The sequence below is a fragment of the Lissotriton helveticus genome, chromosome 2_1 (genome assembly GCF_964261635.1).
Source record: "Lissotriton helveticus chromosome 2_1, aLisHel1.1, whole genome shotgun sequence".
In the NCBI taxonomy this organism is placed as follows: domain Eukaryota; kingdom Metazoa; phylum Chordata; class Amphibia; order Caudata; family Salamandridae; genus Lissotriton; species Lissotriton helveticus.
Genome location: NC_136059.1, coordinates 1,415,948,779 through 1,415,964,978, shown reverse-complemented (window position 1 = coordinate 1,415,964,978; position 16,200 = coordinate 1,415,948,779). Strand labels below are relative to the sequence as shown.

The 16,200-nt window shown below is 41.6% G+C and overlaps 1 protein-coding gene across 2 annotated transcripts in view; it reads right to left on the bottom strand.

Annotated features, from left to right (window-relative positions):
• LOC144818693 (coiled-coil domain-containing protein 17-like) overlaps positions 1 to 16,200 on the bottom strand; it is an 874,964-nt gene that overhangs the window by 335,308 nt on the left and 523,456 nt on the right. For both annotated transcript variants that reach the window (XM_078676346.1, XM_078676347.1), the window contains one exon: positions 6,323 to 6,463. In XM_078676346.1, coding sequence (XP_078532472.1) covers positions 6,323 to 6,463 — 141 coding nt within the window. The remainder of the gene's footprint in view (positions 1 to 6,322; positions 6,464 to 16,200) is intronic.

Genomic DNA, 16,200 nt, shown 5'->3' with positions numbered 1-16,200 from the left:
GACAAGTCATGCCTATGTATTTCAGGCCACAGGGACATGTGATCATATAGATCAAATGGGTCATGTTACAGTTTGTGTGGTTTCTTAGTGTCCATTTCAGATCTGGTTTTAGTTGTAGTGCTTTGGTTATTTTGGTCAATTTACAGCCGGAACAAGATCCACAGGGGTAGTGGCCCGTGATGGGTGCTAGGTTTCACGTGTCTAGTAGTGTTTCTGTTCTCACGGTATTGGTCTGAGGTCTTGTGTGAACCAATAGTATATGGAGATTTTTCGTTTATCTGTTTGCGAATCTTGGTTTTGGCCATTTTAGGGACCCTGATGTGAGGATTCACCAGTTCTTATTCACAATTTTTTTTACTGTGTTGGATTCCGTGTTGTACATTGTGACGCAGGTAAGTATATTTTCATTTTGGCTTTTTGTTGTAGTTTCTAGGAGTTTATCTCTGTTTTGGTATCTTGCTCTCTTTTGGCATTTCTTGATTACTCCCTGGCTGGTGAACGCATACCGACCCTCCTCTTCGCGGATGATACGCTCTTAATCTCCAAAACTCCTATGGGACTACAGAAACTCCTGGACAATTTCCAATCCTTTTGTACTGATCGGGGCCTGGTAATTAATACCAATAAAACAAAGTACCTGGTCCTCAATCCCCCTAAACAGGTGCGTCCCCCTATCCTAAATACTGAGCCCTTGGAAAGGGTAAAGGTATTTGATTACCTAGGGATACGCCTTTCAGACAAAATGGATTGGACGCCCCATCTAGATAAGATGTTGCTGAGCCATAAAAGTATCACAGGTGCCCTCTTGAGGGAGCAACGTTCCAGTTCATTCAAACCAATAGGAACAGTCCTCGAGATCTACGCTGCCAAAGGTGTCAGCTCTGCCCTTTATGGAGCTGAACTCTGGGGCTCTGCATCTACTGAAGCTCTGCAAAGATCTGAGAATAATTTCTGTAGACAAATAATGTCCCTCCCCCAAAGTACCCCACTTTTACCTTTATTTATGCACCTTGGCTGCACCCAGATCGGCGAAATTGCGAAATTCCGCCCTCTTCTGTTGTGGGCCCGTATTTGGCGGGTAGAAGAACTTAGTGGCTACGCCAGAGGTCTTGAAGAAATAATGGCATCACCAAACTGGGCCAGAATCAAATGGTTAAAAGATATGAAAATTCTATTGTCCAACTTGGGCCTACTTGATTCTTGGCTAAGCAGAAGCTCACCCCCAAAACAAACACTCAAAAAGCTCTATTGGGATTGGATTTGCTCCCAAAGACACTCCAGCACGTCCCTTGGTAGGCTTACAGAGGATTTTTTGATGTTTAAAGATTGTCCTAGGCGAGAACCCTACTTGGACATAATCGGGAAACCTTTTGCCCGGTCTCTGTATTTTAGATTTAGAACGGGTACTTTGCCACTGAATACCTTTACCAAAACATGGAAATCTTGTATAGGCAAAACTGATTTATGTCCATCATGCCTAGCTCATCCAGAGACATTAGCCCATTTCTTATTTGTCTGTAAGGAATACGCTAATCCAAGAAGGGTGTGGTTGAAGAACCTATGCCGTCAGCTGGGAACCAGGAGTCATGTTGTGGCAATTAGGATACTTGTTTCGGATAGCTATGTACCCTATGTGTGTGCCCTAGCCAAATTTTTATTCTGGGCTTGGGCTATTCGAGCCAGAAAGCTAAAACACTCTGTTTAATTCTTTTTAAAGAATATTTATTCTACTAATGTCTTAAATTCTTGTTATTAACTGGCTATGTGTTACTGAGCAAACCCTTTTCTCTCAATCGGGCCAGGAATATAGAATTCTTCTTCTTTTAAGAAAATGTAATAATGCAAATTGTAAAAATTATTATTATTGTCTCGCTTTTATGATAACGAATTTTTATCGAAATAAAGCTTTTTGACTTTGACTTTGACTTTGATTACTCTCTCTGGATAGTCTAGCACTTTAAGTTTATTAATCAGGTCTCTTGCTTGTTTCTTATAGGCCTGGATTTTGCTACAATTGCGTCTTATTCTCAGAAACTGGTTATGCAGTAGGTTTTCTCTTTACTGTTCCGTCCTCAGCCACAGTGGGCATTTGCTGCTGACAGAACGTTCAGTCCTCTGCACTCAACCAGGGATTTCTTTCTTTATTTATTTTGTAGCCTCTGGAGCAGGGGAAGAACTTTCCCTGTCATCCGAGCCATTTTTTTTTTCAGTGCAATGACTGGCGCGCATGGCATGTTGACGTCATTACACTGAAAGTGAAATTAGTCAATTGACTTATTTCACTTTCACTGCTTCAGTGCTCGTGGGGCTTTCCCAGCCCCCCAAGCACCTAAGCACACGGAAGAGGTATCATTGGAAAGGGAAAAATCTCCCCTTTCTAATTGAACCTTTCCCTAGTGGATCCCCAAGCAGGAATCAACCAGGGAATGGGGAGCGGCCCCTTGGGCACAGGCTTGTGCTTCCCCAGGAACAATTTTATACATGATAGTCTTTCTGTAGCCCCTGGGGGGGCAGATGAGGGCAAAAGCCTCCAATTTGCCCCCACCGTGGGGGCAGAAAGCCTACTGGGCTCCAGGGACAATTTGTTTTTTAGAGTAGAGGCTGCCCAGAATGGACATGCTGATGCCCCCACCCTCCAAAATAAATAGGCATAGTCTTTCTGCACCCTCGGTGGGTCAGAAAATCGAAAAGGCACTCGGGACAATTATTGTCTCAGTGTACAGGTGAGGGCTGCCTAAAATGGCGTGCCAATGCCCCATCCCCCCCAAAACAAGCACAGTATGTTTGCCCTCCCCCCCCCCCCCCCCCCTGGGGAGGAGCTGGGAGAAATAGCCCAGCCCACTAGGCACCAGGGACTATTTTTTTATTTCTGTAAGGGTGGGGGCTGCCCAGAATGGGCATGCTGATGCCCCATCCCCAAAAAATATGGGCACAGTCTTTCTGCCCCCCCGGTGGGCAGAAGGTGGTTACTGCACCTGACCTAAAGTTAACTAGGTACACTGGATATGTTTATGGCCATGTCAGGGAGCATCACCACCGGCAAGGGTTGCTCCCCTTTTTTGGGAGCACACACAGATCAGCAATATTTTTAGGCTCATCTGCACCCAAGGGGGGCAAAAAACCATAAGGTACCAGGGAAAGATTCTGGGTGTGTGTGAACTGGTAGTTTGGCTGACGGTCTGCATGTACTGACGTTTGGCTGGCTGTGTGTGTACTAGCATTTTGCTGGCAGTGTGTGTGGACTTACACTTCGCTAGCAGTGTGTGTGGACTTGTGCTTGGCTGTTGGTATGTGTAGAGTAGCACTTGGCTAGCGGTCAGGGTGGACCGGTGCTTGGCTTGCGGTGACCGTAGACTGGCGCTTGGCTGGCAGTGTGAGTGTAAGGCACTTGGCCATCAGTGTGTGGATGGCGCTTGACTGCCGATGTGCATGGACTGGAGCTTGGTTGGCAGTGTGTGTGGACTGTTGCTTGGGTGGCAGTATGCGTGGACTGTTGCTTGGCTGGAGGTGTCGCTTGCATGGATCCCCCAACATTCTCTTACCCAGAATTCCCTGCAAACCTCAAATTTAGCTGAAACAAATGACAGTTTCCTCACATTTCTGTGTGGGAAAGTTGTGGGATTAACACACCTGCACAAAATTTCCTACAACACATCATTCCCCCAGGACTCCCAATAAAAATGCTACCTCACTTCTGTGGGTGGGCCAAGTGCCCATGACAAGGAGGGCCCAAAATGTATTGTGGAGACATCAAAATAATCTATAACAAAATGACCTGGTTTTGCAAGGGGGGCTCCTGCTTTTTTGGTCCCTGGCTGGGGGCCATCTAGAGAAATCTAGTAAACCCAGACAGTTCTGAAAACGAAACACCCAAAAGTAGCGAATCATTTTTACTGGGAGACCAAGGGGAATGCTGGGTGGTAGGAAATTTGTGCCAGTGCGGTGATCCAAAGTTGATGCCGCACTGGGCGAGCACACACTTTAAAAGGCTGAAGTTGTCATGTTCTACAATTTGCACATCACAGTAACTGTGGAACATTTTAATGCAGTTGAATTTAGGGCAGTTTTTTATGTGTTTAATATTTCAAACATATACGTTTCCACTGCTTTATAAGCCTTGCTTTATCACCAAATGAATTTGCTGTAAAATGCACCATTTGCCAATCTTTTTTGCAGTTTTTTTTCTCTGGAGGAAAATCCAGCCTAGACATGACATTTGTCCATTAACCCCATCGACGCTGATGACGAGCTCAGCTCGTCATGAGGTACACCTCTCGTACGCTCATGACGAGCTGAGCTCGTCATGAACCGCGGGTTTTTTAAAACATCAGCGCACAGCGGGAAAATGCGCCACACCGATGCGGTTAAGCTTGCCCCATCGCTCACTACCTAAAAGTCATACCAAACCTTTACGCCTCACCACTTTCAAATGTCACCAGCCTCCACTTTGCTCAAGTGAATCTCAGTTTCTTTCCCTGGTCTTGTTAAATGCGTTAAGGACATTAATAATCATCTGACCAGGCTCAATTACAACACAAATTAAATGAGAATTAGCTGAAGTGGAGCCTTCTAATTTACATGTGACAACCTCTAACCTCTGTCATTGCCCCACTCAAGCTCTATTTCATACAGTTGAGGGATGGGTGAATGATGGCACGTTGAGTACTCCACACAGTCTATGGTAAGAGAAGACACTGATCGATCTTTGGTTAAAGTGGGGGGATACTGAAGATGTGTAAAACAGTAACAGTGTTTGAAAATTTTCCACATGCTTTTCTGAGGAGGCTTCCTAATGTTCTCGTCATCAATTTCTTAATGAAAAAAGTGATGGTCATGGAGGCAAAATACACCCCCAGGCTGGCCTTCCTATTGGAAAGCAAAATCCTAGAGTTATTCACCTCATTTGATGATTTAGGGCCAGGTTTTTGGGTTCATTTTCTTTGTATCGCCAGGCTGAAAACAGTGACTGTGTTTGTCAGGAAGGGAGGAATACAAGCTGAAATTCGATTATAGGTTTGTTGTCCATTGTCTATCAAGTCTGTCCTCAGTCTACCACGACAAACCTTGTACTGCTGCCTCCCATGGAGCAAAGCTGTGTGACCATGCTAAGAGGGACTCCAAAACAACCCCAGAAACAGGTATCTGAAGGCCTTCTGCACCTTGGGCAGGGCTATATGACTGTCCCATTAAAAAGAAAAATTGACCTGAAAGATTTTGGGTCACTACGGGGTCTTAAATCACTTCTTTTCTGGATTAAGCTGAGCTCTAATCCTCCGACTGCAGTACACAAACAACATATGTATGAGAATCTTTCCCTAGTAGGACCATCAGAACTTGGCTCGTTTCGGTAATTTGAATTCCAGCATATTTACAGTGGAGTCTCAACAGAGTGTGTACTTGGTGGATACTGTAAAATTCTAAGTTTACTGGGGGGAGCGAAAGACTCATTTCTCAGTGGAGGACTTTTGATGACCTTGCTAGATACAAAGTATTGCTGTGGCTGAGGACCTTGTTTAAAGGGAATGTCCCTTTCCCTGTTGAAGAGATTGTTCTTGATGCTCAGGCTGGGGTTCTACCCTTTTGCACTGCTGACTACGTGTTTCTTAACATTGGTTAATGTTACTTTGATCCTGCTTGAAAATGTGATGGGGCATCTCATGAGACCTATTTTTTTCAGTATTTCAGGTTATGCAAAGTTGAGAGTTGGAAGTGGCTAAGACCTTTTGTTCAAAAATATCCTGTTAGGAGAGTGAAAGTAGCTTTATCGAAAGAGATGATGCAGTCCTCTCAGCTGCAACACATTTGTGGAATGCATGGGGATACAGATCTAAGAGTTTATGATCTCATTCTACAAATGGTGTACCCTTTGGGTAGCCTGGTTAGGTATAATCACATTTATGTAAATATTAGATTTTAAAAAGATAGAAATGTTTGGGATGTACTATGAAACTTTTGTGTTTTTACCATTTTACTGTTGCATTATTTAACTCGGTTTCAATGTTATTTTATTAAGACTGTAGGCCGTGTATTTGTATTCTTAAGTATTGAATTAACCAGGGGAGCTTAACAAATAATGTTAACTTACTGATAAGTAAAATATAGACCTGCAAAGGAAAAAGAGCTGCTGCTGGTTACATATGGTCCTTACAAGACGGTTGTCTTTAGCAATACTCAATTAACTTTAAATTTCAATGTTGATTACCCGATCTAACACATTTCGTTTTTTGCTCAATTTAATTTTAAATGTTGTGTTTCTCCAGTGTGTATTTGTTTCTCACAGAATATCGTGAGCGCGCCATGAGAGCAGTTTTAAACTGCTTACCAGCAAGTGATGTTTTTGACACTCGAACACTTTTCTGCCTTTTGAATTGGAGCCGCCTGATTTCACTCTCCAAATGCTGGTTTTCGATCTCAAGGGTTAGGAGCTCCATATTCATTTCACGCTTTGCTGGGACGTGCATTTCTAAGAGAAAAAGAAAGCAAAAATCCTTAAGACATATTTCAAAAAGAAAAACATATCTCGACAGACATTCATTTGACCGTACCTTTATAACACAACATTTTAAAAGCTTATCAAGAAACATTTCGAATAGTAAAACTTTTCTGATTTCAAGGGAAGTTTAAATTAACTATCATAGTTATCATACTAATTGAAAAGCTGTTTTTAAAATGCTTTCTGCACTGAGATTTAGAAAGCCATATATTTATTTAATAAAAGGTACCATGACCGGCCAAATGTGTGCCGAGTTTCTGCCGAAACAAACAAGACGGTGAGGTTAGCACCACTCTGTGCCTGTGTTATTATATTAAGCCGGTTTCCACTTTAAAGACTGAAATAATAATGATAAACATGCATTGGTTTTTCATTAAAAAAAATTGTGGGGAATGACTGTGTTTTTGTACAGTAAATGGCACCAACCAAAAGCTTTGCATGGATACAATTACTGCAAATTGAGCGATCCAAACACCTCGCAAACTTCCCATTCTCTACTCTTTATACATTCCATCAATTAGCCATGCATGCACATCGTATTTTTGGAAAGTGACTTGAACATATCCGTACACATATTCGTCCATTCCATTCACAATACGTGTGTTTTGCTGTGAGTTAGCAGTGATGACACCTTGCAATGCTTTGCTAGGCTTCCTGGGTGCCATGCTTGTCCAAACTATTAACATGTTAGGTATGGGAAGCAAAGTACCACGCCTTTGATTGGACACTTGCTCCAAATAAAAATTCCTGGGTTTCACTGTAGGTTCTTTACTGTCACAGGGACACACGACCTTTCAAGAGACGCCTTCCTCCATTTCCTAAAGCACTAACGGGCTCCGCCTAGCACATAGGCAAGGTGCTATAGGCCTCACTTTCAGTACACTTATAGTCCTTGCAATATTCCGTTGCTTGGACTCAATTTTAAGAAAATACTCTTTGCTAAATGTGGCAGATATTTTGATATTAATGGAGGAACCAAACATGGCCGACCTATTCCTCAATCTTTGTTTGTACTTTATATAAAGCCAATGGTAATTAGATTCCTGACTCAGAATTTGACTTGGTGACGTCAATATTTTGTTACGTTTCACGGTTTGCTTAATGTAAAATGCATTCCAAATTTAGGCCAGAAAACGAAGGCATGAATGGACGTTATGTCAATAGCATTATTTGGGTGGAAAGATTTGGGAACATTTGTTAATTTAGCCTGGGTGTTTGTGCCATACTTAAAAAGCCCTAGAGCATCAATGAGTCTTTACATCGGGAATTAATTACAAAGGCAAGTAAATATATTTTTCTGGGCAAGGTAAGAAAAACCCTATGATCTCTTGGAAGAGACTTGCTATGCGAAAGAGAAAAAGTAAATCTGCTGTTTGATGTTCCAATGCATATTACTCATGAGTGAATTTAGGTAGAATTCCTTGATAAGGAGAAGACATTCTTAGAAATGTAGCTGAAATAGGGGGAACCAAATATAGTCCATTAAATTAGTATAACTAAATTTGCCAATCCAAAACAATTTTAAGTAAATGAAAGTAAAACAATTAAAGCATTAAGGGTTTACATCAGCCACTTACTAGGCAGAGCAGTTCTTCTCCATGTACACCTACAGAATATGTCCTCTCTAGAAACTCTGAAGTTTGCAAGTGTGTCTTGTGGAATGTGGTGAGAATTAAAACTCAGCCTGGAAACTCGGAGTGGGTCAGTTTTATCAATTTGATTGTATATGTTGACAGGAAATATGGGCTACCAACCGCTTTGTTTATAGATGGTATTGCATACAAAGGCCCGGCAACTGCCTCCAACAGGGGGAGGGGGCTAGGGGTAGTTTGGATATTCTGGTTTCTTTAAAACATTCCAACAAAGTGAGTAATTTGCCTCTTGGCAGTACTATTAAGAGATTTGTCATGCTAGCCTGGTCCCAGTAAGACGTTAGTGAAAAACTATAATGACATGCAGTACTCTAATGCTGACACAATGCTGACACAATCCTAACACTGGGCCTTGATGTTCACAAATAAGGTAGCCACATTAGGCTGAAGGGTTTTTAGGTCGAGCATTCAAGACCTCTCGTGTATACTTTAGTATATACTTAATATATACTTATATGTGTATGTACTTTGTGGGCTCTGGAGATCAGCCCTAGGACTTGTCTGCTTCCGCTTAGGGACTTTATTTTCTGTTCAACTGCCTCTATTTAACTGTCTAGATAGAAAACGACAGGCAGAGGTCAGTAAAATACCAGAATTGCTTTCTGCTGAGGGACTTTCTGTTTTTGATTTTTTTGGCAACTGCCTCTATTTAACTTTCTTGATAGAAAACAACCAGCAGAGGTCAGTAAAATACCAGAATCAATTTAGCATTCTCTAGATTCCAATCCATAGAAATTGTCTTCCACGAGACAATAATATTTACACGGGGAACTGTTAGCGCTGTTGCTTCCTCTTCACAGTTTGTCACAACAAGACTAGGTATTGGGATAGGGTGGGTTCACTGGCCTTTGCGAGCTCCACTTCCATCTGAAAAAGCCAGGACCCTGGTAATTGTGGGAGGGGTGGTGATGGGTTTGCGCTGATTGGTTGAGACAGTGTCCAAAAGATTGAAGGCAAGTCTTGCTACTGAGCACATCACTCCCTTCATCTGCCTAGAAATTTGGCACTACACTGCTCACTGTTCTCTGGATGTTTGTAGCATGTCAAGTCAAGTCGATAAAATCTTAATTCAGTTAAAAGCAAAAACCTCAAAACAGCGCACGCAGTTCGTTATAAACCTGTTGACAAAAGCTGTAAAAGAATGTCCCTGTCATAATATCTCCATGCCATAATGATATGGGAATCGATTCTAAATATTAAAACAATGAAGAAAGATATACACAATTCATTATAAACAAGTTCATTGACAAACACTATATAGAGTCTCTGTCAGATAAAACGTTCATGCCATAACATCATGGTCGACAAACGCAAATAGAACAAATGATGGATGGAATTGTGAACAAATCAAATATTCACCCCCAGTCACAGATCTGGGTCTAATCCATCGTTTTGTTTCTCACCAGGCTACCCCAGTTTGGACCTAGCCATATGCAAATCAGTCTTGCCCTTGCTCCCCATGGGAACAGTCCAACCCGAACTGCCAAGCCAGGTCATCCCTGGACCAGAAACAAGCATCCGGGGACCTGTTTCAGGGTATCACCCCTCATCAGCAAGGCTATATTGAGTCCAGTGGCACAGCGAGCATGGACCCATGTATCGGCATACCCTTACCACTTAGGGCGACAAAAGCAAAAAGAACAAAGATGGACAGAATGCTGAACAAATCCAATATTCACCCCCCCCGAGTCACAGATCTTGGTTTAATCCTTCATTTGTTTGCTCACCACGCCACCCTAGTTTGGACACGGCCATTAGCAAATCTGTCTTGATCCTTCTTCCCATGGGAACTGCCAAGCCAGTTACCCCCGGACCAGAAACAAGATTGGGTCCAGTTTCTGGGTATCACCCCATATCAGCCAGGTTAGCTTGAATCCAGTGGCACGGTGAGTATGGGCCCCATGTCTGGGCATTTTCTTCCCATTTAGGACAACAAATGATGGTTAAGTGTGCCGTTTAATTGTTTATTGTAATAAACAATTAAAATGGCACATTTGGCTTATCAAGTATAAGAAGATTGCATTTCTCATTCCTCTCTTTTAGGGCTGTTGCCTATCCAAGACACCTGGAGTACAGTAATTATGTCTCTATAGAGCACATTGGATCTACAAATAGTAAATGAGGCACTCAGTCAATGTGCGACTTCGTTCTTCAATTGCAGTTCAGCTTCAATTTGGCTTGGTCCTAGAGGTGGAATTTTTTTTAACACGAACACCAAGGTGGTACCTGCTGGAGGTAGCTGAAAAATTATAGGGCTCAGGGCTGCTTGGACTGGTTTGGCATCTTTGTTTAAGTTGAGGCCTTAGTCAGCAGATGGGAGTAGAACTGCCTCTTTTCGCTAGGACCCATTGTGTCCTGTAATGCTTGTGTGTATGAGCCGAATTATATCTGTGGCATAGATATAATGCTTGAATCTCCTCTCTGACCCCTCCTGGTTTTAGTGCTTCTCTTGCACTTACACTTGGAGGCACCTTACGGTGGACCTGGGCTCACAGAACCAACACGTTCCAGAACTTTGGTGGAAATTGGTGTTGATAGCTCTTTCAGTGCTGAATCTATACCCTTCAGAGTAGCAATTATAGGATTAAGCAGAGTCATAAGAATGTCCTCCAAATGACTCATAGTGATATTGGAGGAATTGCTTTTACCATTATCCAAGTTTGGGGCTTGTTGCATGAGTAAACCTGCACTGGGTTCCGAACTTATACGACTACTGTTAACCGGAGTGCTGGCCACTGATTTCTTTTAGCAAATTAGTCATTGCAGATGCTTTTTGAGCCCCTATTAGCTGTGAGCACATTGGCATTTTAGGTCGAGCCTAAGTCAGCGCATGCGTTGCTCTGCGAGACTGCTGTAGTGGAGTAGGGAGGAGAAGCCTCGCCCACTCTCTGCCCATATTTTTCATTGGCTTTTGTCTTAGGGGCAAGATAAGGAATTGTGATTCCTAAATAGCAATTTTTAAGGAATCGCTATTTAGGAGTTGCAATTCCTAATGCATGTAGGAATCGCAAAACAAATAGCGATTCCAACACATTCCCTAATGCGAATCGCAAATTGCGATTCGCAATTAGGGAATGCATTCTAATTCATTCCTTATGGGCCTAGAGGCCCATAGGAATGAATGGGAAAGCATTCGCAATTTTTGAATCCTTAATGTGGAGTCACATTTTTAAAAGGCTTCATGCCACAAATGGCAATTCCCTAAATGCATTTGCAAAAAGGTCATCTCAAAAATCGCGATTACCTATTTTGCGAATGCATATTAGTATAATGCATCGAAAATGTCTTTTTACTGGTTACGACCGGTAAAAAGCTTAATGCATGTGCCCCTTCAAATGCTGGCTTTCTGATTCCTTAATAGGCTTGTTAGTCCCTCCTTAGTACCGCCTTGTCTTCATTTGTAACCTCCCATGGCTACTGGCCCCTTTACTTCGGTTGTTAGTCTTGTAAGCACTATTTTCTTTATTGAGTTTCCCCTACTTCAGGTAAGATGAGGTGCTTTGCGTATGTTGCGCTGTCACTTTCCAAGTAGCTGGGACAATGGCGGCCACTTGTTTGCTCCCAACTCAAAGCAACTTCAAAACCAACCCCGCCCCCTGGTTCTCCATGCCGATCACTTTACTGTGCGAAGTTTCCCTCACTACATGCTGCTGATGTTGATGCCTTCCCCTCATGCCTGTACGTCCGGCAGCAGTTAGCTTTTCTAGTTCCCCGCCGACGGTACCTGGCACCTCGAGGGAACGATAGCGCCCACCTGTTTTTCTATTGAAGGCAATATATAAAAGCCATCAATATTTCCCAGTTCATTTATCTGTTATTCATGTCATGATCATCATTTTTAATGTGCATCATCCCATAGTTTATTTATTGTATACAACGATCGCAGTCAATAATGTGCACTAATTTGTTGTGTAATGGACAAGCTCCCAATAATCACTATTGCTGTAGCTTTGCATATTTTTGATTGACAATCGGAGTATTTCAATATTTTTTGATCTCTCACTATTTCATTTCTAGTGATTTACAGCCAGATGCATCAACAGATGGAATTGCGATTCCTAAATAGCGATTATTAAGGAATCGCTATTTAGGAATGCCAAAAGCCCATGCATGTAGGAATCGCTATAAAAATAGTGATTCCTACACTTTCCTTAATTGCGACTCGCAAATTGCGAGTCGCAATTAAGGAATGCTGTACCATTCATTCCTATGGGCCTCCAGGCCCATAGGAATGAATTGGAGATTGCATGAGCAATGTGCGAGTACCAGTAGGTACTCGCAAATTGCTCATGCAATTTCAAGGGTGCAAGGGTGTCAAAATGACCCTGTTGCACCCCTGAAATTGATCTGTGCACACATGTATTGGAGATTGCATGAGCAATGTGCGAGTACCAGTAGGTACTCGCAAATTGCTCATGCAATTTCAAGGGTGCAAGGGTGTCAAAATGACCCTGTTGCACCCCTGAAATTGATCTGTGCACATATGTTGCGCACACACATGCCCTGAGGGCATGTGTGTGCGCAACATGCAACTGAAAAATGCACAAAAGTGCATTTTTCAAGGTTTTTGCAAATTACCATGAAGTTGAACTTCATGGTAATTTGCTACTCCTAATAACGAAATCGCTAATTTTTTTACTTTGATGCATTGCATTTAAGGAATCTCAATTTGGGATTCCTTAAATGCCATCGCAATTTAAGGCATCTCAGTTTAGAGATTCCTTAAATTGCGATTTTTGCATTTGGGATGATGCATCCCAAATGCAAAAATACCATTCTGAGAATCTGCCCGTTTGCGACCGGTTTTTAGGTTGATGCATCTGGCTATTAGTGTGCTTTCGCCATGCAGTACTTTTTAAACATTGAGTACACGCACACATAGGCAGTGACAATATTGCAGGAGTCTGCTTTTCTTACTTCAAGGTAATCAGGGATTCTTTTGATGTTGCACAAAGTTTAATTTTATTCTGGAAATGTCTTCACTTTTTATTGTCATTACTTTTTAGTGCGCCTACTTGAACTCACACGACATAGTGCTTTAACACGCTTTGAACTTAACGCGCTTTCAACTTTAACGCGGTCGGCGTATATTGACAAGTATCGGTATGAGTCCAGCCATGAATAATTTTCCACAGGAGAGTATTTGTACACATCGGATCTCGAGTTCACTACTTAACATGTCACTGCGCAAGGACACGCTTTTCTTTCTTTCACTCGTTTTAGGTATGCAGTCATAATACCATACGTGAGTGCATTTCTAGGTGGCTTTTATTTTCCGTTCAAGGTGAGAGGGAGCGTGAGCAGTAAGCACCACCCTCGGGGCTTCACAATGTTGCACTGGGCCGGAAGACCTCCCGAGCACATTTTTTTGCACTGTTGGTGTGTGTTGGGAAGGACTCAGGTGTTAATGCGCTATAGCAGTTGTTGTATTGCATGTGTGACGGCACTATCAGCCAGCACAGTTTTTTCCTGCCTAATTCAGGTTGCAATCTGTAGTTCCAATGTTAACGTAGCAAACGGGCCAGAAATACGATGCAGTGGTTATGCTTTGTCATAAAATGAAGCCATGTTGTTTTTCTCTCTACATAAAATATTGTCTTTCACACTCAAATCTCACAGTGTAACTGTAACCAAACTTGCTTGCATGTCTTCCTTCACTGGCGGTAATAATGCAGGGCTTTTTGTTCATCAGAAACAGTTGATGGAGCAAGGATTCGCACGTAAAGTGACTTGCTTGTATTCAAGAACCTCAAATAACAGTATTATTAAGTGACCAACATGTTTGTCCTACTAAGCTTACATTTTCCCGTACATACCGGGTGTCCGAGAGAAGCTTGCTTATGTGTTTACTAATACTAATATGCTTGCATCTGAAATAGCCGCTGCTACGCGGGAATTTGGACTGCGCATGCGTTGGTCATACCCATGTGACGTGAGGTATTCGTTGTCTTGGTGGGAAACTGTTCGCATCTGCGCACTAGAGCTAAGATGGCTGCTTTGTGTTCTCACATGCGAGAAGCTTGCACTGCTGCTTTTGCTAAGCTGTTCGTTCTGCTTAATCTTAATGCTATAGTTTATTATAAAGTAATGGGTATAGTGTAGAGATTCATGGTATACAGTGTATTCATTTATTCTGTGTTCTAAAACTGTTTCTTTTCCATTTTTATGTTGCACTTCGAAACATGGCCTGTTGTCCTATGCTGCACTCCATCTTGCTTGAAACTGCGTCTGCGCGAGATCCGCGAGTCTCCAGAGCAGTGACCTTTGAAATCCAGCCAAGGAGCTGACTGACTGGGAAGATACTCCTGGGAACCTCACCTAGTGAACTCTGGAAAATTACATTGTATTTGTCAATAGAACATCCATTGTTATTTGAAATAAAGACGTTATGTGAACCTGAATTTGATGGGCGGGAACGCAAATTTGAATATGAGACGGGAAAATTCGAAATGTTAAGATGGGATGATGACCTGTCCTCTTCCTTTGTCCAATCGAAATTGGGAATTCTTACACTTGCAACATTTGGGGGTGGTACACTGACCAGGAAAATAGTATAACTAGCCTAGGTTTAGCTAGAGAAATTGTCCGACTTGTCCGAATAGCTGACCTGTCACTGACCCAATGCACTCAATAGCTGATCAAGAACAGAGGTGCTGCAGAGCACTCTGTCAGAAGACTCGCTGACCCAATCGGGGTTCTGGAACCTGAAGTGCTGGCGAAGCACTTTGCTGGGGAATTCGATAACCCAATCGGGATTTTGACTGATAGCTGCAGAGAGTAGCGCAGGCGTTGCAACTGAACTGCGGGTGCTGGTCTCAACTTTTGGTGGTCCGGTTCTGATCCAAATCTGACTTTCCAGTCCTGATTCTGACCTGCACTTGCTGGCCTACTGGCGTTTGCAACTTTCAGGGTTTCTGTTCTTAACTGACCCGTGGCCCGGGTTGGTCTTCACTCCGTTCTAGGTAAATATAAAACTGTAAGGGTAACAAATAGTATCAATTACGTCCTTTTCTCACCTTCCCTGAAGTCTGCCAAAGTCTTAATTGCATATTTTCCTTTCTCTTACCTTTCCTTTGTGACAAATTAGTAAATCGTAAATCTTGCAGTTATTAGCATGTTCCATTTTCCCCCTACCTTATAGTTGGATGTTCACTGCTGTTCATGAATAAATAGATGATCCTTTTCTCTACCCTCCCTTTTAGGAAAGCTGAAATGGTTACTCTGAATTATTAGCGTGTTCCATTTTCTTAACTTCCCCTTAGTTAAAATAATACAAACTGCTTCCCATGAAAGAGTTATATATAATGTAAATAATCAATTAGATCTGTTTAATCGAATTTGCGCCCCCTTCTTCACACTAGATGATACTTCAGTGTGAGATAGTGCTTCTTCTACTTCTATGTCACATACCTATACATCTTAATCTATTATCAATTTGAAAGATCTTTCCTATTTTTTATGGAATCTTTTCTATCTTGCAAGGAAATTATTTTATTGGCTATGTTTACAGTTTTCCTCTTCTATCACATTATTAATATGATATTCAGATTATAACTGTTTTAGTGTTTTCTGCTTAGATTGATGATATTAGCATCTCTTGTAATATATACATATTGCTCTCTTATCTTATTTAAATTTTCTATTGTATAATTTAGATTTTACTATATTTGTCATGATTTATCTTTTTACTTTCTAATGTGTTGACCTACAGATAGTGTCTTTTATTTAATGCAATGTTTATATAATTAGACAGTGTAATTAACATGCTACACATTTTCCTTTCCATAGTATATTGAAATGAGTTAATGTAATTTATTATTTATTTCACATATGGACTAATACTGTTAAATATTTTATATGCATTGTTTTTGGACATGAAATACTAATAAAAAATTATATCACAAAAAAAAAAAAATCAGGTTCGTCATTATATTTTGTGTTCCCTCTTTTACCCACCCTCTTGAAAACGATTAAACTGTGATATTCTAGCATGTCCCTTATTTTTCCCGTCCTTTAGAAAATACCATTTCAAGTCTGATTTCTATAGGTTCATTT